At 41.0% G+C, this 27,976-nt stretch overlaps 1 protein-coding gene across 4 annotated transcripts in view; it reads left to right on the top strand.

Moving 5' to 3' along the window:
• The window catches only part of LGR6 (leucine rich repeat containing G protein-coupled receptor 6), a 269,354-nt gene that overhangs the window by 182,029 nt on the left and 59,349 nt on the right, over positions 1-27,976 (top strand). For all 4 annotated transcript variants that reach the window (XM_061631835.1, XM_061631837.1, XM_061631836.1 and 1 more), the window contains one exon: positions 13,157-13,228. In XM_061631835.1, coding sequence (XP_061487819.1) covers positions 13,157-13,228 — 72 coding nt within the window. The remainder of the gene's footprint in view (positions 1-13,156; positions 13,229-27,976) is intronic.

Genomic DNA, 27,976 nt, shown 5'->3' with positions numbered 1-27,976 from the left:
AGGAATTCTGTACACCAGTTCCCATCCATTTCTTGTGTAGTTTTGTGATGGGGGAATGTGGGATACTTTCTTAACAAGGGAAAGGCCTGTTTAGACCTGCATTCTGTTAACAGGAACTGCAGAAATCATCCTCTCTTATTCTGTCATATCTGGCAGTTACATCTTTCTGTACATTGAGATTTTACACATCCTTGCTGTAAGGGAGAAATCTTACTTAACCTCATTTTTTGGGAGACTCACCAAGGGAAATTGAAACACCTACAGTCTGTCCCAAGATGGAAAAGACCAAGCATATTTTTGTCTTTCTGAGGATTCCTAGATTTCTAACTTTAGGGATGGAATTTAGGAGCACAATCTCATAATTTAAAGAACAACATTTTTTTCCAGTCAGAGTTAAGCATTTGTTTCAAAAAAAGAGAATAAGGCACTGGCTGGCTCCAAGGACAACTAAAATACTGCACAGATTGATATCAAAGGGAAAGGGAATTCTGTACAGGTTAATAATAGTCACAACTGGCTTTTCATATTCTTTGTTTAATTCAAGAACTAGGCAGATAGACATAAAAACAAAACTCCTCCTGTTTTCATCCCAAGTGGAACACCAGAGAATAAAAGGAGCTTGTGCTCTTTCTGTCCATAAGATTAGCTAAAGACTCTTTTAAAAAGTTTGAGCTGTGTAAATGGCATTTTCTTTCAGTAGGGGAAAATATGGAGCAATTAGATTTTACAAGGAAAGGAAAAATCCTTATTGTTTCCAATCTATTCTGCAAGGAAATTTTCAGATGGGACAAGTGGGATTATTATGGGAAAAGACTGGGATTCTGTATTGAGCACAAGTGAATGCCGTATTCTGATCTTGCAGTCTCATTTTTGGGAGTCTTCTGATGTTAATATTGTATTTGGATACAAATACCCACAGGTAAAATATGTGTAGACCCAATCTTCCAGTTGTGAAAGGAGCACACGTTTAAAGCACATGACTTTCCCCAAAGAATCTTGGGAACTGTGGTTTGTTAAGAGTTCTGGTAATTATAATTCTGTGGGAAGTAAACTACAATTCCCAGGATTTTTGGGGGGAAGCCATGACTGTTAAAATGGTATAAATGTGCTTTACATGCATGGTGTGGATGCAACCTAAATCAGTGGGCTTCCCTACATGGGAGTCACAACCATTAAAGGACTAGGCCACTGCTTCCATGTATTTTAAAGGGGAAAGCAAAAATATACACCTGCACTCTTTGCAAATGATATTTTGCACCTAGCTAACTGCATTCCTGTAAACAGAAAGTAGCATGAGTTGTCCTTATTCACATACACAGACCATATCCCTGTTGCAAGTTTCCCTCTATAATGCTTAAGTACACTCAGAACATGATGTGGTAATTATCACATTGCGCATTTCCTCCTTCATGTCATTGGCTGCAATTGATGGGGCCACAAAGCAATGTCTATTATTTTATACAAAGCAATTCAAGTCATTCCTATTCTGAAAGTTGCTTCCCTTTTGGAATAATTCCAACATTCCCTCTTTTCTGGGATTCTGATATGTTATATATATTGTAAAACAGCTCCATCCTGTTTGTCATTGATTCTTTGGAGGAGATATGGTCATTAATTTCTGTAGAAACCTGAATGAAATGAAGAATTTTAGAACTGCATCTTCATTTTGTCAAAGCATCACTTTTGCAATTGTCAAACCATCTGTGTGACTTACCAGGAGAAATGGCTCTGTCAGCAGAGAACAGCTTGGCAGGAACTGGAGCAACTGTGATTCCACTTGTTAAAGTAATTTATTTAACATGGATGAGAGGATGGAAGAACGGAAGAGGAGTTTCTCTCCTCAAATATTTACTGTCCCAACTTTGACTGTGAGTCAAACTCCCTTTTGTTTATATTCTTACAGAGCTGGTGGCAAAGATTGGGTTCCATTTTCCATGAGAGCTCCAGCATTTCAGATGCTCATAAGTTCTTTAGAGGCTGGAATGTTCATGGTTTGGTCCATTTCAAAACAGAACAAAACATTCCAGGCCAAATTTAAGCCAGAAACAGCTCGACCTTTGTATCTTTTTGCTTCTCCTATAAAATTATATTTGTGTGATGGTGCAACTCTGACATTTCCCATCTAAATGTTTTTCAGTTTAGAAACTTAGTTGTTGCCCTGGTTATGCTATGCTCATGTGTGTCCCCACCAGTCTTCCTTTATCTAAAGGTCAGTGCAATGTAATTTGGCCAAATGACAATCATACAAAACAGATAAGCAACAGGAATTTCAGATATATGTTGACATAAATGGAAAAAAGCAAAGATGGTCATTTTTGTTTCGTATTCACAACATTCAAACATTACACTAAACTTTAGTTTAATGTGGTGTGAACAAGGCAGCCAGTGTGGCTGGGCAGAGCCACCCTCCTCACGCCAAAGTTGATGCAGCAGAACAGGGCTGTGCAGGGCTGCGAATTGGCTCCACTGATATATCGGTGCAGCCTTGACCTTGCTGCTGTTGCCTTCCCATCTAGGTAAGTTGAAACTACACCAGTTTCAGGAAGGTAGCTCTGCCCCATTACACTGGCCACTACTGGATGTGAATGGGACATAGCAAGACTGGAGTTATTTCAAACAAACTGTAAAAACACACACACACACACAGTTCAGATAACACTACAAACTGTGGTTAAGCAAAGACTGAAGTGCAAGCTTTCAAAACTCTTCACAGATGTGCTGGAGGAGGAGAGGGGAAGCATGCAAGTCCTAGACATGCTGGGCTTGTTCCTGTCACACTAAACTATAGCTAAATGTGGCCAATGTTTCAGCACTTATAATAGTGCTAGGCGCAGCGCAGAATAATACTAAAAAAGCAGAAAACCCACTATATATTAAGAATAATACAACATGAAGATTCAGTATGATGGGATGGGAAAATGAAGGAAGAGATTTAGATAACAAAATTAGATAATTTTGGTAATGGGGATTCTGCCATAGTACGCTGTATAGGAAAGAGAGGACTAAATCTGAAAACCTTTCTATTATTATTGTTATTCAGTTCAGTTTATTATGCAACAACCAGCCAGGCTTTTTGCATACACACCAAAAGAAAGAGACACAGAAAAAGCACTAAAACAATGTTTACAAAGAAGAAATAAATAATTCAGGATATACAACAACACAGAAAAAAAGGATAATAATTATAAAATAAGTCTAACTGGGTATTATCATCTAAAGGAATAAAAGCTTTTCTCCTCACTAAAGATAATTTAATATACATAGCAGCCTGGTATGACACTTAATAATCAATTCCTGCTAATAAAAACACAATTTTGTTCATCAAGGTGTCATCACTAATACTAAAAAGATAATGACATCTTAAATCTGAGTATAATGAGCATTCTAGAAAAAATTAATCAAATCCTCCATTATTATTATTATTATTATTATTATTATTATTATTATTATTATTATTATTATTAATGATATATTATTATTATTATTAGTGCCTTTTTGATAAAAATGAGGTGCTACTACTCATAGAATCATAGAATAGTAGAGTTGGAAGGGGCCTATAAGGCCATCAAGTCCAACCCCCTGCTCAATGCAGAAATCCAAATCAAAGCATTCCTGACAGATGGCTGTCCAGCTGCCTCTTGAATGCCTCCAGTGTCGGAGAGTCCACTACCCCTCTAGGTAATTGGTTCCATTGTCGTATGGCTCTAACAGTTAGGAAGTATTTCCTGATGTTCAGTTGAAATCTGGCTTCCTGCAACTTGAGCCCATTATTCTGTGTCCTGCACTCTGGGACGATCAAGAAGAAATCCTGGCCCTCCTCTGTGTGACAACCTTTCATGTACTTGGAGTGCTATCATACCTCCCCTCAGTCTTCTCTTCTCCAGCTAAACATGCCCAGTTCTTTCAATCTCTCCTCAGGGCTTTGTTTCCAGTCCCCTGATCATCCTTGTTGCCCTCCTCTGAACCTGTTCCAGTTTGTCTGCATCCTTCTTGAAGTGCAGTGTCCAGCACTGGATGCAGTACTCCAGATGAGGCCTAACCAGTGCCATATCTTGCTAAAAGTGCTGTGGGTGCCAGCACAAATGGCTAACATGGGCAGCAAAATAAAGAAGTGACAGTACTTTGCACCAGTGAGTATCATCACAAAAAAGCATGGATTATTATTATTAGACTTGTTAGTCACAACTTACAATGCATTTAAAAACATACATGTACTCAAACCCCTCCTATTGTTTAAAACTTTTTCCTCTCATTTTTCCTCTCATTTTCCTCCATACCTGGTTTACTCATACCTCTCCCGTTTAAAATGGGGTGTGTGAAAAGGGGGCTACAGAATAGGAGGGAAAGGAGTCATGAAAATGGAGGTGGTCTGTGTGCAAGGGGGTGCTGCGGAAGGGAGGGAGCAAAAAGGGGTGAAGGTGAAAACTGGTTGTGTGTGCAACGAGGGGGCTGAAGAATGGGAGGGAGAAGGAGGCATAGAAATGGGGGTGGTCTTTGTGCAAGGGCAAGTTGAGAAAATGAGGGGGAAGGAGGAGGGAAGAAAAAGGGGTAAAGGTGCAAACGGGGGCAAAGGGGGTTGCAAAAAAAGGAGGAGGTGGCATCGAGATGAAGATGTAAACGGGTACAAAAGGAGCTGAAGAACAGTGGTGGCTTCATAATTGGCTAGAAAGTGAAAAGGGTGCTTAATAGTTGCAATGTGTGGGAGGAGGCAAAGGTTACCATATAAATGGTCTGTACACAAGGGGAAGGTTGCAGAAGAGGAGGAGGAGGCATGGAGATGGGGTGAAGGTGAGAGCAAGAATGCAAAGTGAGGCTGGGAGGGTAAAAAGGAAAAGAGGGCCTAGTGGTTGCATGGGGTGGGCAGGGAATGCTCTAAGTGGTTACCATAGCAGGAGTGGTGGGGGTCAACAATTGGAACGACTAGGGGTGCAGCCCCTAGTTTATCATAATAATAATATTATAATACTCTGGGTGAATGACTGGCTATGAAGGTGGTGCCGATGTGAGAAATTTGGATTCTGGGACCGCAGGCTACGCTTCCTGGAAGATAGACAGCTGGAAAATGATGGGTTGCACCTCACAAGGACTGGGAAGAATGTGTTTGGCCACAGCATGGAGAAATTCATCAGGAGAGCTTTAAACTGAATCCTAATGGGGAGGGAGATGCAAACTTGGCAGTAATGACTAACAAAGGCTTGTGCACAGTAAGAGGAACTGAGGGAATGACTCTAATGGGGCCCAGTAATAGTCTTCATAAAAATGTAGGAAGGAACCCACATAGTCTTCAATATCTATATACTAATGCCCAGAGTATGGGAAACAAACAGCATGAACTTGAACTCTTAATACAGGAGTGTAAACACGACTTCATTGGAGGGACTGAAGGTAGAGCCTGACACTGATTTTATGCCTTCTACGTTAAATTTTACCTTTGTAGTCCCTTTAGTACCACCCCCTCTATATATGTGTGTGTGTGTGTGTGTGTATATTGTATTTTAATTGTATTTTATGTATTTTAATTTATTTTAATGTTTTTGTGATTTTACTGTTTACAATTTTATTATGTACGTTGTTTGATTTCATTATTGTAAGCCGCCCGGAGTGCCCTATTATAGGGTAGAAGGGCGGGATAGAAATATTTTAATGAAATAATAATAAATAAATTGGTATAACTGAAAGTTGGTGGGATGACTCCCCTTGCCAGAATGCTGTGATTGAACGATATAACTCGTTCAAAAAGAACAGAAGGAATAGAAAGGGAGGCGGAGTTGTGCTATATGTTAAAAATATATTTCCTCACACAGAAATACAGGAGGATGAGCTTGGTTGCTCCACCAAGAGTACCTGGATTAAAATTAATGGGGCAAAGAACCTGGTGGTTGGAGTCTACTACTGACCATCCAATCAAGGAGTGGATGAGGATGGAACTTTTGCTAAGCAAATTGCCAGTGTTTTGAGGAGACATGATGCAGTAGTAATAGGGGATTTCAATTCCCCGATATCTGTTGGTAGACAAATTTTATCAAACATGGCCCTTCCAAGAAATTCCTGACTTGTGTTGGAGTGGATGAAGCAACTAGAGGATCAGCTATCCTTGACTAGATTCTAACCAATAGAAAAGACTTGGTGGATGAAGTGGCAGTTATTTGAATTCTCGGGGAAAGTGACCATGCTATACTTGAGTTCCTGATTTTAAAGGAAGCAAAACCTGAGAGTAGCCTGTCCTTCAAGAAAGCCGATTTTAGTAACCTCAGAACAATGATAAGTAAGGTTCCATGCCAAGCAAACCTATTGAAACAAGGAGTACAAGTTGGGTGGGAGTTTCTAAAACAGGAAACTGAAGGCACAATGGCAAACAATTCCATCAAGGAAAAAAGGGGAAAGACAGTAGAAGAAGCCGATGTGGCTTCACAGAAAGCTTAGAGATGACCTGGAAACAAAAAAGGACACCTACAGAAAATGGAAGGAAGGCCAGGCCACAAAAGAAGAGAAGGAAGAGAACAGACAGGTAGCATGGAATTGCAGGGATGGCATCAGGAAGTCTAAAGCAGAGAATGAGCTGAAGTTAGCAAGAGATGTCAAAAGCAACAAAAAAGCTTTCTTCAGGAATATCCATAGTAAAAGACAGAGAAAAGAAACAGTGATACAGCTACTCAGTGAGGATGGCAAAATGATAACAAATGACAAAGAAAAGGCAGAAGTGCTTAATTCCTACTTTGGTGCAGTCTTCTCCCAAAAGAGGGTCTATGACCCTCCTGGCAAACGTGAAGTTGAAGGGGCAGGATTACAGCTTGAAATTGATACACAAATGGTCAAGGAATACCTAAACACTTTGAATGGGTTCAGATCTGCAGGGCCTGATGAAGTGCATCCTAGAGTATTGAAGGAACTGTCTGAAGAAGTTTCAGAACCACTGCCTATTATCTTTGGGAAATCATGGGGGATGGGTGAAGTGCCGGATGACTGGAGAAGGGCTAATGTCCCTATCTTCAAAAAGAGCAAAAAGGAGGAACCAGGGAACTACAGACCAGTCAGCCTGACATTGATTCCTGGGGAAATTCTAGAGCAGATTATAAAAGTGGTCAATCTGTAAGCAGTGATTACTAGAAGCCAACATGGATTTATCAAGTACAAATCCTGCAGACCTCCCTGGTAGACTGTGGGAATGCTGTGGACATAATAATCTCAACTTCAGCAAAGCTTTTGACAAAGTGCCCCATGATATTCTGATTAGCAAGCTAGCAAAATGTGGACTATCAGGTGGATCCACAGTTGACTACATAATCATACGCAAAGAGTGCTTATCAATGGTTCCTTCTCAAACTGGGGAGATGTAACAAGAGGGGTACTGCAGGGCTCAACATCTTTATTAAGGATGGGGAGGTGCAGGGAATACTTATCAAATTTGCAGATGATGCAAAATTGGGAGAGATAGCTAATACCGTGGAAAACAGAAACAAAATTGAAAGGTATCTTGATAGGCTGGAGCATAGGGCTGAAAGCAACAGAATGAAATTTAACAGGGATAAGTGCAGGGTTCTCCACCTAGGAAAAAGAAACCAAATGCACAGTTATAAGATGGGGGATTCTTGGCTCAGCAATACTATATGTGAGAAGGATCTTGGGATTGTTGTTGATCACAAGCTGAATATGAGCGAACAGTGCAAAGTGGCTGCAAAAAAGGCAAATGCTATTTTAGGCTGTATTAACAGAAGTATCATTTCCAAATCCCTTCTATTCGGCACTGGTTAGGCCTCATCTGGAGTACTGGTCCAGTTCTGGACACCGCACTTTAAGAAGGATGCAGACAAACTGGAATGGGTTCAGAGGAGGGCAACCAGGATGATCAGGGGACTGGAAACAAAGCCCTATGAGGAGAGATTGAAAGCACTGGGCATATTTAGCCTTGAGAAGAGAAGACTGAGGGCAGATATGATAGCACTTTCAAGTACTTGAAAGGTTGCCACACAGAGGAGGGCCAGGATCTCTTCTCAGTCGTCCCAGAGTGCAGGACACGGAATAATGGGCTCAAGCTGCAGGATGCCAGATTTTGACTGAACATCAGGAAAAGCTTCCTAACTGTTAGAGCCATATGACAATGGAACCAATTACCTAGAGAGGTAGTGGGCTCTCCAACACTGGAGGCATTCAAGAGGCAGCTGGACAGGCACCTGTCAGGTATGCTTTAATTTGGATTCCTGCATTGAGCAGGGGGTTGGGCTTGATGGCCTTATAAGCCCCTTCCAACTCTATGATTCTATGATAAAATAAGGGGATGGTCCTTGTTCAAAAGATGAATTGTCTCTAGGCAATGCTCTTTATTTATAGTGTCAGCCTGCTTGAAACAGATAATGGCTTTCATGAACTCTGGGAATGTAGAGGTGAATAACAATACTAGCTCCCCACTTTCTAGGGAAAGGCTATCACTCAGGTAGGAGCTCTCAGCCTCTGACATTATTCTCTCATGTAATAATGTGCAGAACAATGCTCAGGTACTGAGCAATGTCTTCAGAATGAATGTGTTCCCCAGTTGGAAACATATTCCATTCAGTATTTTGTCTGCTATATGCATTGTTGCCTCTATTTAACTTAAAACTATCCTTACTGCTTATTAATCAATGGTACAAAAAGTTGCTTGTGTGCACATTTTTGATATTGTTTCTCATATTTATTTATTTATTTATTTATTTATTTCATTTTTAAACCGCCCATAGCGAATAGCTCTCTGGGCGGTGAACAAAACAAGATTAAAATACAATATTACAATAAAATTACAATAAAATCAGCAACAAGTTAAATGAAAAAAAAATTAAATGAAACACATTGAACATTAAAATGCCTGGGAGTATAGCCAGGTCTTAACCTGGCGCCTAAAAGAAAGTACCGAAGGCGCCAGGCGTATCTCCACAGGTAGGCTGTTCCACAGTTCAGGGGCCACTACAGAAAAGGCCCTAGATCTAATAACAATCCTCCGGGCATCCTGATGAGTTGGTACCCGGAGGAGGGCCTTGGATATTGAACGAAGTGAACGGGTAGGTTCATAGCGGGAGAGGCGTTCCACAAGGTATTGTGGTCCCACACCGTGTAAGGCCATTTTTCATATTCATATATAGTTAATATGTTCTATATCATTTTAAAGATAATATTCCAAAGTTTCATTATCTGGCAACAGTTTTTCAAAATGGCATTTTACACATGAGTAAAATAGCCAGAATCGTGGCATGAAAGATGACTCATAATTTCTTATGAGAAAGCAAAACTACCAATACAATAAAGGGTCATTAACCTATTGTCTATTTTCCTGGAGAGATCTAAAACTGAAGATTGGGGGGGTGGAAACAGAGAAATTCTGTGTTAGGAACAAAATTAGATGAGTTTAGGATGAAAAACCTTTTGTTAGTTGAACATGTTACGTTGGTCACAGAAACACATACTTTTTTCCTCCTCAACAAATGAAAAGAAAAATCTTTTAAGTTTTCACTTTATTCTCTTCTTTGAGTTTGTAAGCATTAAGAAAATGTGATGAGATATTAACTGAAATGTTCACCTGCAACAGCTCTTGTGACCAACATAACACCACAATGTGCAATTTACATAGCATAAATGTGTTGTTGTGTATGTCATTAAAACTCATTTTAAGGACTGTCATAATTCTTTCCCTGATAATTTATTAATTATCAGACATATTATTTGTATATATTGCAATATTCTATACTAGTTATATATATATGTATTTGAACATTGGATTGCCAAGCCTGGGTTCCAGCATTCAGAGGAACTTAAACCGGAGGTGTCATCTTTTCATAAAAGTCCAAGGTGATGTCAGGGCAGCCTGATCTAGAAATGCCCCATAAAATTTGATAGAGGAAACCATCTGGATATGGAGTGTGTTGCTGTCCTACAGTCACTGAGGAATAATTGTTTTATGCTCTAATCTCCTGATTTAGTTTTTGAATGAAATTGATCTTCTCTGTTGAACGTTAGAGTGGATCCAAGTTTTCTCTCAAGCAGCGGCTTTTCCCTGTCCCCCACTTACTTTGGAAAGGCAAGCAATAATTTGTTTTCTATAAAAGAGCAACATCTTTACGTGCCCATCAGAAACAGCCAGGGATGTCACAGGCTTCTATTTGTCCACCTCATGTTTGCTCTTCTCCTTGCAAATCCAAGCTGCCTTTACCATGACACGCTATGCTCTCTGCCAAACCTCCAGTACTTGAGACCAGTTAGAATGTTGTTTTCACTGACATCAGACCAAACACAAATAATTAAGTGGCCATTGATTTCACCTGCTGCTGGCTGGAATATCTCTGGAAACTACGCTATGACATCACTCACTGCCCAAAACATTGTTTGCTGTTACAGAACAGGAGAATGTACCTCTGTTGGTATTCCATCACAAAGGATATACAGGCTGTGAGCAAATCCACATATTCCTTAGTGGTTTGACGACCTCATTTTTTTCTCTTCGAAATGACATCTGCTGAATGAAATTCAGGCATGTCTGAGATGGTCTCATGGCTGCTTTGGACAGTCTCCAGACAAAATCTCTTCTTTAAGCTTCCTGTCTCCCAGGAGTGGTGTTAGGGGTTGAGACTGTCAGGCATCTGCCAAGGTCCCAGGGCCCTGAAAGGGCCACCATTGACCCCTAGACCTCTTTCTCATTGCTCCTGATTTTTCCTTGTCCAAGTGGCATGCTACTATAGTGCAATGGCAATAAGAAACAGCTGCAGCTGCTAAACTCACCCTACTTTTCCCTTAGGGCAGCAGATGTGGCTGTTGCTCCTAGCAGTCATCTCTAATCACTACCCCACTCAGGCGCAGGCAGGCTTGCAGGCAGTTATTTACTCAGATGAGTGCCAGTGGCAACAGCCAGTAGCACTGTCCTCTGTTTCTGTGATAAGGAACACGACGAGACATTGACACTTGTGGTACTGGTAACGTCTCTAATTGGGAAGGTGCTGAAGTTAGCCCTGCGTTACCCATATTTCCAGGACACATGCAAAAGGAGAAAATGGACATCTGCCTTCAGACATCATCAGAAATATGCACTGAATTGCTCAGGTATGAGTCATTCATGCTTCCACTCTTGCTCTTTCTGGAAAAGCAGTCTGGCTTGATCCTCCTCATTTTGTTACTGGTGTAAACTGCAATTCAGTGCATCATTGCAAACAAACATAAGGCTAGGTAAGTGGTGGCACACTCACTAGTAGTTTACATCCATGCCAGGGCAGAAAAACAGCTGGTTATGCACCCCAGGGCTGTTTGAATTAGCCATTTTTAGCATATTAAGAAGGTAATGTAGAATGATTCCCATAGGTTTGTTTAGAATTTATGGTATGAATTCTCCTTGTATTAGGCACAGAAATAAGACAAATTCTAAGGAATGTATAACTTATTATTTATCAAGAGTCACAGCTGTATGATTTTCTCCATGGGGAGCTAAGTGACTATTTGTATGCCTGTTCGCATATACAAAGTGTGTTGACACAAGTTCCTGCAGCGTAAAAGGAAAATCCAGTAACACAAGCCATGGTTCTGGCAAACATTAACATGTGAGTAAAGCAAATTGCTTTATAAAGCACACTTAACCCGTATTAATACCTAGCACTTCTAAATCCAGTCTGTTAATAACTGTTACGGCACATGGGAGACCATAATACTTGAAAGTATTATGCAAAACAGAGACAAAAGTCATCCCAGGATATAGGTGTCCAAACAACCATTCCAAAGTTATAGATACAGCCTACATTATTTTTCCATGAAAAAGTTGCCATTTCAAGAGGATGTATCTGTGGAAAATTACCTGCCTTCCACTTTTTGTGCATTGTTTGTACCTCTTAATATCTCTTGTTCCCTTAATTCCAGCCATTTTGGTATATCCCACCCAGGTTGAAAACATTTATAAACACATGCAATGGCATGTGATACATGGCCAGTTGAATCACATAATAGCATGACATCACGGTGCTGTACAGCCAATCAGATATTGTACATGAGGAGATCACTGAGGGCAAATGAAGCCCTCCCGTTGCACCCAGGGGCATAGTGGGGGGAGGAAATGTATTTCCGTTGCCCAGGCAGGTGGGCCAAAGCTCCTGTCTTGCCAGTCACCCTGGTCTGATGATTTCATTATGCACCAGCACTGTACAGCAAGACCTTTGCCTCAATCCAACTCTGCTCCAACAGAATTACCCATGACTAGCTGAGACAGAACGTGGATGGGGATACATATGACAGAGGTATTGCCCATCTGCACTGCATTATTTTCAATAGAATGTGCTTTGGGATATGTGTCCAAATGGACGTCCCCTTCCATGTTTGCCGAAACCAGTCAATTATGCAAGATTGCCTGTCAGCTTGGTTGCCTCAGGAACAGGAACACATTCCTTCTCCATCTGCCCTGCCCAAACACTCATTCCCCTCATGTGCATTTTTACATGCATTAGCAAAGGAACTGAACAATTGCTAAAAGATGGGGCACATTTCTCTGGTCAGAGAGGAATGGTTGCAGAGTGCATCTCCAGCTTAGCTCCAATAAAGCCACAACATATGATGTTACTGGGCTGTGTATTTCTCTACCTCTATCTCATATCATTGACTTTTAATTCCAAAGAAAAGACACGGCAATGATATCACATCATCTGTTGTGACTTGGTGGTGGGCTGGATGAGGGCTAAGTAACAAACTGACTGAATCCTGACAAGAGAGAGGCACTGTGGGATGCTGGTTCCCAAATCCAGATCATTAATCAATTATGTTCCCCAGTAACATGACAGGAGGCCAACAGCAACAGAGACTGAGTAGCAATGTGGTGAGCTTGAAAATTAGCTAATTCAGTCTGATCCAAACTCAGTCCAGATTAGCTAATTTTATGAGAGCACATTCTGAAACTGGATAGGGGACTCTCATCCATCCATAGTCAGGCCTATTGCATGCAAACAATGTCTGAGTGTGCTCCCTTCCATTGATCCCTATTAATTCTGAATATATTCAGTTGTCTGCCATGTTCATGAGCACTTTGGGAACTCATGAACACTTGTCTTAGGTCATCTTGCCTTTGGCAGCATTCATCTTACAGTGCTGCTTCTCTAGGCAACAAAGTGGAAAAATCTGTTTCCTGATGTTGGGAATCTAAGGATCTCCTTTCTCTCTGCAGACACCTGCATAATAACCACATCCGGAGCCTGGGGATCCATGGCCTTGAAGGACTCCACAGCTTGGAAACTCTGTGAGTTGTTTGCTTTTTTTTTTTTTACCTAGTTCTAAATCATCCTCCCTGAAAGAGTTGAGGGAGTTGTGCAGTGCCCTGTGTATTAATTTCATCTCACTACCAGACAATCTAGAAAACTAAGGAGGCTTCAGCTCTTCATAAGAGGAAGCTATTCCACCTTAGAACTGAGCTAGGAAATGGCTTATGTTAGCATTCTTAAAGCACTTTCTGGCACTCACACCTCTTTTTTGTTGGTATATTCTTAGCACTGGAGGAATCTGAAAAACCCAGTAAGGCAGTCATGAAACTTCCCCAGGCAAAGCTGCATAATTGGGCACTTCCAGATTATTTTTACGTGGGATTCAGTCACTTACCCACTAATTCAGTGTGTACAATTAAAGCTGATTTGAAACTGGAGCTCTTGCGAAACAAACCCACTTTCCCAAAGGTTTGGACTTTTTGCAATAAGGAATGTGATGAGAAAATGCACTGGTAAGTGTGGGATAACACTTGCTTGACACAGTGTCTCCCCACAAACAAATCATGATGAATGTTTATTAAGTAGCCAACATTGTCTAATACCTCCTCAAATAAATCAGGCAGAACACTCATTAAACAGATTGTCTGGAAGTGACCTATATCTTACATCCAGAGAGTCATGCCAGCCTACAGACTTGGGGGGGGGGAAAGGACTAGGTATGTATAAACATCCTACTGTTTGCCCAAGAGGGATTGAGCCTTTGTAGGTGTTCAAAATGACCACTTGTAAAGGTGCAAGCTTTTTGCAAGCATTCTATTCGAATAATTGCATAGTGGGAGGTGGTCCTCAGACCTCAGCGAAAGGTCTTTTCTTGTGGAAGATGAGACAGTGGGCACTTCCAGACTGTTGCTGTTTTCAGGTAGGATTCAATCAGATACCATCAAATTCTGGTTGTGCAGTTAAAGTTGTTTTGGAGCTCCTGCAAAACAAGCCTACTTTCCCAAAAGACTGGACTTTTTGCAATAAGGAAAGTGATGGGGGAAATGCACTGGAATGGTTGGGATAACATGCACTTGATGCAACATCATTTAACCTCCCTGCAAACAAATCAGAATGAATGCTCAATGAATAGCCAATGTTGTCATCAGGGACGGTGCCAGTGGGTGGCCAGGTTGGGCACTGCGGGGGTCCTCTGTGGCTGTGGCTGGGAGAGTGGATCACAATTCATGCCCTGCAACCCGATGCTGGCCCAGATCACAGAGTGGTTCACCCACTCAGGCAACACCTCCCCCATGCAGCCAGTGTGGGCTTAAATAGGCCCAGCTATATGACCTCCTGCATCACCACATCAGCGTGCTAGTGTGCTGTGTGCACTTGTGCGCCATCACCCATGATGGCAGTGGTGGAGCCAACATGCCTGTGCTGCCATCTTGCGTGATGGCGGGTGTGCACATGCAGCACACTAGTGCACTAGTACACTGATGGGGCAATGTGGGAGGTCACATGGCCAGGCCTATTTAAGTGTGGTCCGGCTGCATTGGGGGACTGCTGAGGGCCCACTACAGTCTGGTGCTGGCCCTGGTTGTCATTATTGAGGATGAATGCTCAATAAATAGGTTGCCTAGAAGCGACCTGGAACTACCAGTCCCAGAATCCCCAGCAGGAAACTATTGCTGTTTGCATAGTTTCCACCCAGGAGAAGGCCCTCCTTCTCCCCACTGGAAATTCTGTGAATAGCTTCAGTTTCTCCATTAGGTTTACTGAGACTGGCAGTTGCCATGCCATCCTTTTCAGGTAAATATTTTCTGGATGCCTGGATGGCCATTGTATTCTCCTGCCTTGATCAGTTGCTGGGCCATTGGGGTGCAGTAGGAGCTGGTGTGGTGAGACAGAGTTGTGGAGCTGACCTTCTGCCACCAGTGTAATTGCCACTTGCCTGGATGAAGTGGGCAGGGTGATGGCAAGATTGGAGCCATGTGGATGTACCAGAGGGGCCCATCCAGGCTTCCTGACAGTCCGTTCATGCAGCCCTAATCTCACCGCTGTCCTACCCCACCGCAGACCCATATAAGAAAGCTATAGCATTGCTTGCATGAGGAGGGCAGCTCTGTGGCTCTCCCCCACCCAACCCCACCAGCCACTCCTGTTGAGGTGCAAGGAAAGGAACAGGGACATAGTGGTGACAGCCTGCTCACTTTGACCTTTATCAAAAGCATTCCAGCTGGGGAGCTTGCATCTGTGGGTACCCCTGGTGAAATGCTTGCAACATTCTTAATAATGACAAGAACAAGTGATTTCATTGGAGACTAGAAGAGAACAATTGATCTTGTATGTTGCTGGAGGAGTAATGATTCTTCATTTATTCTGAATCATACTTAGTTGGGAAGACAAGCAGAAAAGTCCCTGAAGTGCTAGAAACATTTGGGCACAAAAGGACTCATGCCGGTTCTGGCAGAGACCTTTGTGTTCTGTCATTTCTTATATGCCAGTAACATTTATCTATAATAAGGAATTTGTGAGATTCAGTTCGTACCTTACTGCGGCTACAGTGGTGACACCATTGCTTTTCTGATAACTGAGGAACCACTGATGAAGGAAAATGTGGCCCCAAGGGGATGACATTGATTTTAGAACTTCAAGAATTAAATGCTGCCTCCCCAAAACCAGACAAAAGGCATTGCCTGACTACTATGATGGAAACTGCTTTCTTTTTATAGTGAAAAACAACAAACAAGGAAATAAATCAGCATTCCAAACATAAAACTAAGAGGCTCTTGCCCTCAGTTGTCCGGAGACCTTTCCATCCACTCTAGTACAACAGGCCTTGACTTTAATGATAGAATCAAACTGTCAAAAGAACAAGAAGGCCAAAATGGGGAAAGTGCCAATAAGAAAAAGAGAGAGAGAGAGAGAGACTCTGTCCCAGCATAAAAGTATCATCCAGAGAGATAAAGCTGCCACCAAGATGTGAAATTATGCCAAGGATGTCTGTTATCCCTAGAAGCTCTGAGCTACGAATTAGGAAGAGGCACTATCAGAAAATACATTTTCCAGACCATAGTTCATATCGCATCCTCCATTCCCAGGGGCTCCATTTAGGGAGGTTAGGCAGTGAGCCATTTGTGATGCACCTCACAGACAGTAATGACGTCTGTCTACATACACTCTGTCTCTGGGAAGATCTCGGAAGCTACAGTCTCTTCCTTATATGGCATGAAAGATGGTAAAGGTACTCTGTGTATGATCTAAATCTGTGTACATCCCATGCAACATTTCAGGAGATTTTGGGATGACGGTATTAGATCACACAGTACAGCTCCTTGGGCTGTTAAATTGTCTGACAAGCCTTGGATATTGCAGTGCACACAAGATAGTTTTTTTAAAAAATCAAGACACTGTCCAGGAGGTGATCTCAGGGTCCCAGCACTGATTTCTCGCTAGGGATGGGATCTACTTGCTGGTGCATGTTCCGTTGAACTGGGAGGTGATTCTTTTCAGGTTAGTTATTCTTCCACTATCCTCTGCTTTTGCTATTCCGATTTTTCCCCCACCTGAAAAATAATTATACTGTTAACAAAGTTTTCCATTTGGAAAAGAAAGGAAAGTGGTTTTCCCTTTGCCCAGTGCCCCTCACCCCCTCCTCTCCTCTCCATTCTTTTCCTTCCCCTTCCCCTTCCCCTTCCCCTTCTCCTTCTTCTTCTGAATGGTATAGGATCCTTCCCCCCAGCCCTGGGAGAAAGCCAGAGATCCTTTAGGACAAAGCAAACACACAGGCTGCTTAATTTCACCTTAGCAAAACAAAGACATAGGCTTGTCCATTTATTGTTAGCAAAGCAAACACACAGGCTGGTCAATTTCACCTTAGCAGAGGAAAGGCACAGGCTTGTCAGTTTAAGGTTAGGAAGGGACAACACATAGGCTGGTCAATTTCATATTAGCAAAGCAAAGACAGGCTGCAAAGCAAAGAGCAGGCTAAGCAAAAGAAAGACACAGGCTGCAAAGGAAAGACACAGGCTTAATGGTTTAAAGTTAGCAAATCAATGACACAGGCTGATCAGTTTCATGTTAGCAAAGCAAATACACAGGCTGGACAATTTCACCTTAGCAAACCAAAAACACAGGAATGTCAGTGTCAAGTTAGAAAAGCAAAAGGGCACGCTGGTCAAATTTCACATTAGCAAATCAAAGTTCCATGCATTTGTTAGTTTTCTTTTTTCAAATCTGTTGTTGTTATGTGCCTTCAAGTTGATTTCGACTTATAGTGACCCTATAAATCAACAACTTCCAATAGCATCTGTTATAAACCACTCTGTTCAGATCTTGTAAGTTCAGGTCTGTGGCTTCCTTTATGGAATCAATCCATCTCTTGTTTGGCTTTCCTCTTTTTCTACTCGCTTCTGTTTTCCCCAGCATTACTGTCTTTTCTTCTGAATCATGTCATCTCATTATGTGTCCAAAGTATGATAACCTCAGTTTCATCATTTTAGCTTCTAATGATAGTCCTGGTTTAATTTGTTCTAACACTCAATTATTTGTATTTTTCGAGGTTCATGGTATCCGCAAAGCTCTCCTCCAGCACCACATTTCAAATGAGTTGATTTTTCTCTTATCCACTTTTTTCACTGTCCAACTTTCACATCCATACACAGAGATCAGGAATACCATGGTCTGAATTATCCTGACTTTAGTGTTCATTTGCATTTGAGGACCTTTTCTAGTTCTCTCATAGCTGCCCTCTCCAGTCCTAGCCTTCTTCTAATTTCTTTATTGTCTCCATTGTGGTTAATGACTGTGCCAAGTTATTAATAATCCTTGACAACTTCAATGTCCTCATTGTCAACTTTAAAGTTGCATAAATCTTCTGTTATTACTTTAGTCATCTTGACATTCAGCTGTAGTCCTGCTTTTGTGCTTCCTCTTTAACTTTCATCAGCATTTGTTTCAAATGACTTGGATGAGGAGGTGCAGAGCATGCTTATCAAATTTGTAGATGACACAAAATTGGGGGGCATAGCTAATACCGTGGAAGACAGAAACAAAATTCAAAGGGACCTTGATAGGCTGGAGCATTGGGCTGAAAACAACAGAATGAAATTCAACAGGGATAAATGCAAAGTTCTACACTTAGGAAAAAGAAACCAAATGCACAGTTATAAGATGGGGGATACTTGGCTCAGTAATACGACATGTGAGAAGGATCTTGGAATTGTCATTGATCACAAGCTGAATATGAGCCAACAGTGTGATGTGGCTGCAAAAAAGGTAAATGCTATATTGGGCTGCATTAACAGAAGTATACTTTCCAAATTGCATGTAGTATTAGTTCCCCTCTATTCAGCACTGGTTAGGCCTCATCTTGAATACTGCATCCAGTTCTGGTCTCCGCACTTCAAGAAGGATGCAGACAAACTGGAACAGGTTCAGAGGAGGGCAACAAGGATGATCAGGGGACTGGAAACAAAGCCCTATGAGGAGAGATTGAAAGAACTGGGCATGTTTAGCCTGGAGAAGAGAAGACTGAGGGGAGATATGATAGCACTTTTCAAGTACATGAAAGGTTGTCAAACAGAGGAGTGCTGGGATCTCTTCTCGATCATCCCAGATTGCAGGACACGGAATGGGCTGAAGTTGCAGGAAGCCAGATTTTGACTGGACATCAGGAAAAACATCCTAACTGTTAGAGCCATACGTCAATGGAACCATTTACCTAGAGAGGTAGTGGGCTCTCTGACACTGGAGACATTCAAGAGACAGCTGGACAGCCATCTGTCAGGAATGCTGTGATTTGGATTCCTGTATTGAGCAGGGGGTTGGACTTGATGGCCTTATAGGCCCCTTCCAACTCTACTATTCTATGATTCTATGATAAATCATTACTGGTTTCTGCTAATATTATGGTAACCCCTGCATATCTTAAATTATTGATATTTCTCCCTCCAATTTTCACACCTCCTTCATCTTGGTCCAATCTCGCTTTCCGTATGATATGTTCTGCATATAGATTAAACAAATAGGGTGATAAAATACACCCGTCTCACACCCTTTCCAATTGGGAACCAATCAGTTTCTTCATATTCTGTCCTTACAGTAGCTTCTTATCCAGAGTATAGGTTGTGCATCAGGACAATCAGATGCTGTGGCACCCCCATTTTTTTTAAAGCATTCTATAGTTTTTCATGATCTACACAATCAAAAGCTTTGCTGTAACATATAAAGCACAGGGTGATTTTCTTCTGAAATTCCTTGGTCTGTTCCATTATCCAACATATATTTGCAATATGATCTCTGGTGCCTCTTCCCTTTCTAAATCCAGCTTGGACATCTGGCATTTCTCACTCCATGTATGGTAAGAGCCTTTGTTGTAAAATCTTGAGCATTACGTTACTTGCATGGGATATTAAGGCAATAGTTCAAGAATTACTGCATTCTGTGGGATCCCCTTTCTTTGGAATTGGGATGTATATTGAATGCTTCCAGTCTCTGGGCCATTGCTTTGTTTTCCATATTTTTGTGAAAATTTGGACAGATTCAGTTCTCACTTGTAGCAATTCTATTGGTATGCCATCTGTTCCTGGTGATTTGTTTCTGCCAAATATTTTAAGAGCAGCTTCCACCTCACATTCTAAAATTTCTGGTTCATCATACGGTTCCTCCGTGAATGAATCTGTCATCCTTGCATCTCTTTTATAGAGTTCTTTAGTCTATTGCTTCCATCTTCCTTTTATTTTATCTTGGTCAGTCAGTGTGTTCCCCTGTTGATTATTCAACATCTCTACTGTTGGTTTAAATTTCCCTTTCATTTCTCTAATCTTTTGGAATGGGGCTCTTGTTCTACCTTTTTTATTGTACTCTTCTATTTCTATACAATAACTATTGTAATAGTTCTCTTTGTCCCTATGTATTAGTCGCTGTATTGTTGCATTTAGGGTTCTAACCATGTTTCTGTCTCCTTTTGCTTTTGCTTTCATTCTCTCTTTAACCATTTTAAGATTTTAAGAACCATTTTTAAATCTATTGTTGGGGAAAGCCAGGGAAACTGGCAGCATTCAGGATGGGCCTGCAAAGATAGCAAACCTGTAGGCTATTGGGAAGTCTGGTGCCAGATTTGATTTTAGCAAAATTCTCACCCATTCCTATTTTTGACTTAGCTTGACATCAGTATTCTTTGCATGGGTTGGCCTGCACCAGAAAGATAATTTGATTGAAATCCCTAAAGATGTTGGTATCTGTGCTTCAGCTCAGTCCGGTTCAGTCACATCAAATCAAATCAAGGACAATCTAAGAACATTACTTAAACTAGCATACAAATTTGTAATCAAATAGCTTGTACTTAACCACAACATTTCACACCATTGTTTCATATATATCATTGTTTCAAATATATTCATATTTATGAAGGGCCAGATCCTGGTGTCAGTTAGAATGCCTAGGATGCAAACGTTTTTTGTGTAATATATTGTCATATTTTCATATACGCCAGCATTTCAACTTTTCATTATTCTCCTGTGTAAACACTTCTTCAAGCATTTGAATCAGGGCACTGTTTAAGATTGCCACTCACTTCAGCTGCCCTTATAGTATTGCTAGGATTTTTTTTTTAATTCAGAAGAAATGTAGGTGTTCAAATCCAATTATATCTATCAGTGTGGCAAGAGGCAATAATATTGTTGGCCAGACAGTGGATGTCATAGATCTGTGGGCTGACCTGATTTCTATATTGATATCACAGTAGATTAGCCTAACTCACACATGCAAGCAACCATGTTGAGTGGCCATGTGAAATGCTATTGCCTACAGAAATACATGCATTATTATTTTAATTTAGGAATGAGTTTAATTTAGGAATAACTTCACTGGTCCCAGTATAGATTCTTGGGAGACTTGGTTGCTTACTTCTTACTGTTCTCCATTGTGAAAATTAAGCATTTATTCCAGCCTTCTGCTTCCTGTTCTTTAACCAGTAACCAGTCCAAAAGATAACCTGTCCTCTTACCCCATGACTACTAAATTTACTGAAGAGACTTTGGTAAGGAGCTATGTCAAAACCACCTATATCATGTCCACCAGATCACCCTTATCTACATGCATGTTGACAGTTCTGAAAGGGAGGACTACCTTTTGCAGATTTTCCTCAGCAAGGCTTGTTAATGTGTTTAACAATTCTGACTTTAATAATACTTTCTACCAATTTACCTGGAACAGAAGTGAGGCTGACAGATCTGTAATTTTCAAGATCCCCTGGGGATACATTTTTTTAAAAATTGGTGTTAAATTTGGCTGCCTTCCAATCCTCTGGTAAAGAGACTGAATTTCATGATGCTATGCACTTTTGTTAAAAGATAGCAATTTAGTATTTGAGATCTTTAAGACTTCTAAGATGAATGCCATCTGGCTTTAGCTGTCCACTGGCCTTTGTATTTACCCCACTGGCTTTAACAACAGAATCAAATTCTCTGAAGAATAATTAGGGCAAAGGGACAAAAGAGAGAAAAAGAATTTGCTTATTTGCAAATTTTAGCTGTAAAACTTTGTCACCTCTGTTTGACCTGTCTCCTGAGATGCCCTCTCTGAAAACAGTTGTTTGGATGTGGATATCTCCAACATCTTCCAATTGCTTTAAAGTCCAGTGCAAAGAGGCAATTCATTTATCCTCTATGCTATTGCCTCGTCTTCATTTAGTACTTCTTTCACATCTTTTGTAGCATTCTAAAGATCTTACTGTCCCCTCGTTCCTTCCTTCTCACATACTTAAAAAGAAATGTTTGCTAGTTGCTTTGTGCCTTTAGTAATTTGCCCCTTAAATTTCTTCTTTGCTTTGCCTTATCAATTTGCATTTATTTTGCCAGAATTTTATTTTCCTCTGCTGCCAAACCACACAATCATTTGCCATACCTAGCCTCCCCCCTGCAATCCCATTTGTCATAACTTGAATGTAAATTTGCCCAGTCAAAGTGGTGGTGATAATTGCAGTCACCCATTATCACAATATTTTCCCTTTTGGCTATGTGCCTCATTTCTGTCTCCATCCCAGGATACTTATGGGAAGCCAGCATGCAGGACCTGAGCACAACAGTGCTCTCTAATACATGCTTAAGGTCCATTATACTGAATGGGATTTATTTCAGAAACATGGGAAAGATTACTGTGCACATCGCTAATACATAGTGCAGACTCCTCTCTTGAAGCACCCTTGTGCTGCCTTTGCTCTGAAAGGTGCGCAGGTGGTTTGGCACTGCTGTTTACCTAGGAGGGATATATATTGCACATTATAATAGAGTCCACATCCCACAACTTGTGAGGAAGCAGGTGCTGGAATATGACAGCAGTGGTGAATGCTTGACTTGTAGACAAATTGCAGTGAGGTCCCTTTTCCACCAGGCATTGCTCTTGTGCAACTAATTGGCAAGGTATCTCCCCCTGTAGCAATCCCTGATTCTTGCCACCAAGTCATCTCCTCTCATGTGAGATAACAGGAAGAAAGAAGGAAACCTCCATGTTCATTCTCTTTTGTGCGGTTTGGCGTGTTTCCTTTGGAAGTCATTAAGGAGCCCAGCCAGTTCACCTAAGGATAGAAGACAATACATGCAAAGAAGAAACTGAAGCACCCGAGGGCACAGTGGTCAGAGAGCCAGGCTTTATTCTGGGAAGTTGATTGATATGAGCATGTTTTTGAAACTGCTTGCCGAGGCTTCTACCAAAACTGACATTAAATCACAGAGTTCAAACTATCATGTGAAATGCTGTGGAAATAACAAAAGGAATAGTCAAAGAATTAACCAAAAGGAGAAGCCAAGCTTGTGGGTCCAGAAATGAAAGCAATCTATACATCATTGTACGGAGGAGGATAAGAACTTGGTTATCCAGGAAAGGGTTTCTAGTAAAAGAAGGAAGCACCTGTTAAAGCAGGGGTTCTTAACTTGTGGATGGGCTTGAAGGGGGTCCATGCACTGTGCACAAAAAAATCAGTTTCTGTTGCAATAAGATAAATTGTGTGCAAAATTTGTGTGTATGTGTTTATGTGAATTTTTCCAGAGAGGTCCATAGCTTTCATCAGATTCTCAAAGGGGCCCTTGACCCAAAACAAGGTGAAGAACACTGTGTTAAAAGATGTTTTTAAAAATTGCAATAAAAGAGAAAAATGGAATAAGAGAAAATAGCATACTTTACAAAAATAACAGATCCAAGGAAAAGTAAATGCAAAGATCTCCCCATCACCTACACTGATTGTTAAGCCATGACCACGAATGCTTTGCAAGTACCAGGGGTGGAGAACCTCGGGCCCGGAGGCTAAATACAGGCCTCCAAGCTTTTCCTTCTGGCACTTGGGACTCTCCCCAGCCACACACCCTACTTGCCCCGCTTCGGACTCTCCTTGAGTGTTTTTGCCTGGCTAGAATATGTTCTTGAACTCTGATAAAGTCTCTTGCTTCACTGGATGGAGGTTAGAGAGATGTGTATAAGTGTGCATAGAAACAAGCTTAGGGTACAAAGGTAAATTTTACATTCATTGTTCTGCCCACTTTTGTCTCTGACTCACCCATCACCTAGGACATGTGGTCCTTGGAAGAATGCCCAGAAGGAAATGCAGCCCTCAGACTGAAAAATGCTCCCTGCGTCTTTTATACTATTACTCTTTTACTCTTTTTCAATATACTATTACTCTTTGCAACATGGAAAACAGAAAGACGGGTAACAGAGGCTGGGGGAAACATTTTGCATTTTTTGGTTATTGCGGCCATTTGTTATCTGTGTCTGCACTAGCTCAGATTGATTATTTTAAGTTGCATATCTGATGTGCAGCCACTGTGTTTGGTCTGCACTGTGCCATGGTTTGGTTGCACTTAACTGTGCATTGTACAAGGAAGTGATCACAGTGCTGGTATGTACTGCAAGCAGCAGTGTCATAGCTGTGTTATCCCATGCCACACAAGTCCTCATTAAGCTGGTACATTCCATCACACAAGATAGTGACAGTTTCAACATAACTGAAGGAGCAGATGCAGCCTAAAGATGTTGTGATAGGAGGACCCTATTTCCTTTCCTGTTGGCTATTCTCAGTGAGCAAATACCCTTTTTTAAAATTCTCAACCATTATTACAAGAAAAGAGTTCTTTTCAGACTGACATTTCCATGTGTTACATTCTAATAATCAACAAAACAAACAAGACCATCTCTCAACACCTGACATTCTTCAATCTATCATGTCTCGTTTGAATCCATTCAGTTAGTTTATCCATTTCTGCCAGATCCAGACATTTTGATAGCACTCCCAATCAGATGACAGACAGCCATTTATCAAGTGTCAACTTCCAATAATGTGCATATAACAGTTGGTAAGCCAGTTATCTGTATTGTCCTGCAAGTGATAAGAAGAATCATAGCACATTTTTTCACCTGATCCAGAGAAGCAGAATAGTAGTAAGATCATTTTTAGCATGTATTCACACACTGGCCTGGAAGCTGCTTCCCCTCAGTAGCAACTAACAGTGCGGAAGAAATTTAATTCAGTTTGCTTTTAAAGCCAAATATATCAAGTTTGCTCATTCTGAAACAATATGAGAAGTGAAACACAACCATCCTTCAAAATTCACAATTATCTAAATTTTGCAATGGAGTTCTCCAACCAAATGGTGGCTATAAAAATGCATATTTTAAGGGAAAGTTTGCATAAAAATGGATATACTAGTGAATGAAACATTGTAGTAGGAAAAATAGCGTGCTAAATGTGTCCATTAGTCAAAACTGCATATAAAATTGTTTTATTAGGAGAAATTTGCAATACAACGCTGAAGAATTTTCATGAAGCTTTTAAAAAAAGAAAAAGAAACGTGTGAATTGCTACAGAAATGTGGAAAGCTGAATTTAGGATTGGAAAAATGAGAAACTGACAGAACCAAAATTGACAGCTCCTTCCATCCTTCCTTGCAACTACGGTATGCATGTGAATTCTGGAAGCACAAAGGCAGGGTTAATTATGATTGGACAGCCATGTGTGACACTCACAGCTCCCATGTCATTATGGGTGTATGTGAAGGGGGTCTAAGATGTTTTTTACTCCTTGGCAGGAAAATCAGGGCTGGTGCCAAAGGGTGGCCATGTCAGGCCCTGGCTGAGGGCCCCTGGAGCCACAGGGGGCCCTGAGGGGCCCCTCAATAGGGTGGGGGAGTAGCGCTCCGCTTCCGTGATCCGCGGCAGGGTAGCTGCTGCAGATCACAGGTAGGGAGCTTGCAAGCCCCACACCCGTTCCCTGGCTCCACCTACCTGTCTTTCCTGTCTTTTGTGGCTGCATGTGCTGTTCACACAGGGCTGCCATTAACCAAGATGGCGGCTGAGGTTTCCCTAAGTTGCTGATGCCCCTGCCGCCATCTTGGCTGATGGCAAAGATGTGTGTGCGTAGCACCATGCGTGCCATCAACCAAGATGGCGGCAGAGGCTTCAGCCCCTTAGGGAAACCTCAGCTGCCATCTTGGTTAATGGCAGCCCTGCGTACACAGTGCACGCAGCCGCAAAAGACAGGAGGGAGAGATAGGTGGGGTGTGCGTGCATGCCTGTGCTGGGGCCCAGGGCAAGCTGGGGCCCAAGGGTTCCATCATGCCTGGGGCCACAATGAGGAAAATATAGATGACTGGCTAACCAAGTAGTGGCGTGTATACTGTGGTATGTCACCATTTTTTAAATGGCTATATAATCACCCTGTATCTAACAATCAGGCAAGAAGGAGCTTGCCTTCCTCCTCCAAATGATATATTCATGCTAGAGCTATAGCGATATGCCTTACTTTTGTAAGTTCCAAAATCTTATACTCCTGAAGGCTTCTTTCTAGATTTTTTTTTCAATCTCTCCACAAGGTGGACTGTTCTTTCTATTCTTTCAGCCCTGTCAGTTCAGTTGTTATGCCTCTCCTAGCTGGACAGCAACTTCTCCCTGAGGCACATGGGGCTGGATGGACTGTTGATTGTTAAGGCGACAGCACCCTCTTAAGGATATTCTAATAACTGATATATCTAAAATTAAAGGTATCATAACAAATTAGCACACTCCAATGTGTGAGAGATACATTTTTCAAAAGCAACATGCAGGCTTTCCTGTCTCTGAGCTGAGAAAACAAAATTCAAGAAAGACAGAATGAAGCAAAAGCGATGTGAATCCTGATGGTCCAATTATGCTGAAACACTGATTTAAAGTGTATTACATGTCACTAGCAATAACAGGACTACAATCGGCTTCAGTCCATAGATTTAAGTGGATTGTGAATTAAGCCTTGACTTTGGTGTGACATATTAAAAGCTGTATTAAATGCTCAAAATCAGAGGATTAATATGTGCTCTTATTAATAATATGTTGAAACTAAAGCTAAACTAAAATTCTGGATTAATAAAGTTTGGTAAAATGTCAGAATCTTAATTTCAAACATTTTACATTGTGCTTTTGAACTTTGTCTTTGAGGGGACACTTTTACTTATGTTTACTTATGTTTAAAAGCCCCAAGATCCAAAAACATCCATAATCAGAAACATTTAAAAGTGAATTAGAATATTACATTTGAATGTTAAAAAATGAGTTAGGGGAATTTGCCTGAGAATTTCCTCTCTTTTTTTTAGCTGAAGTTCAAACAGTTATCTGTTCAGTTGACTTGAGAAAGTGATCTGAAGCTGAAGGAAGTGTCATTAATAGGCCAACTTTATATATTTAGCTGTTAACTGACTACTAAGACTGTCAGTTCTACTGACATATCATTTCAGCAGTCTACTTTCCTCCAGTTGCATTCACAGAAAAGTTGCTTTCTCCAACTGCTTTGTCACTAATTCAGATGCATTTAGTACACATTTAGTAGTATTTCAATTTCAATTTATTGTACGGTCACAGATCCAATAAGACAAATCAGATAAAAGAAAACAATCTATAAAACATTTAAAATATACAATAAAATATAAATATGACTTTAAAATGGAACATTACCGTTTGAAAGAGAGGACCATCTTGCATATTCTTTGAACTGAAAAAAGGAACTTAGCTACTAATTCTGTGGTCAGCTTGTTGGTATCAGCCAAAAGATGTTTCAAATACCAGTCCAAGGACCTACCAGGAAAATTTTCCATGATAGGACCAAGGAATCTAGTACATTCTTCCCTATAAAAGTTACAAGCAAAAAAGACATGAGCCGGGGATTCAACATCTGCATCACTATAGGAGCATAACCGATTTTCATAAGGCACACCTTGATAACGTCCTTCTAATGTTGCTGAAGGGAGACAATTAAATCTGGAAAAGGCATGTCGGTATTTTGGGATTGGTCAAATTATCCAGATATATAGTGTGTTTAAGGAATTCAAAGCTCAGATCTAAATACAAAGGTGAACAGGTTTTAAGACAGCCTTTCCCAAATAGTGGGCCACCAGGTGTTGTTGAACCACAACTCCCATCAGCCTCAGCCAGCATTACCAATGGTCAGGAAGATGGGAATTGTGGTCCAACAACATCTGGTGGCCCACTAGTTGGGAAAAGCTGTTTTAAGAGCATTTGACATAAAGTATTAGAAATCAATGTCCTTAATCCATTTTTCTATAACCAATTTTACCGTCCTAAATTCTTCTGTGTAAAGAAACCCCATAGAGAAACCTAACAAATGCAGTTTAGCAAGAAATGTTTTAGACCATGAGCTAATAAAAACGTCCTTCCGAAGAAGGTTTAAGTAACCTAGAGAAGGGCCAGCATAAACCACTTTAAGCCAATATCTAAAGGCTAGGAACCAAGCAGTACATTCAGTTGATGTGAGACTGGCCTCA

The sequence above is a fragment of the Rhineura floridana genome, chromosome 6 (assembly GCF_030035675.1).
Source record: "Rhineura floridana isolate rRhiFlo1 chromosome 6, rRhiFlo1.hap2, whole genome shotgun sequence".
Classification (NCBI taxonomy): domain Eukaryota; kingdom Metazoa; phylum Chordata; class Lepidosauria; order Squamata; family Rhineuridae; genus Rhineura; species Rhineura floridana.
Note: the sequence above shows the minus strand (reverse complement) of the source record. Positions and strands in the feature narration are given on the sequence as shown.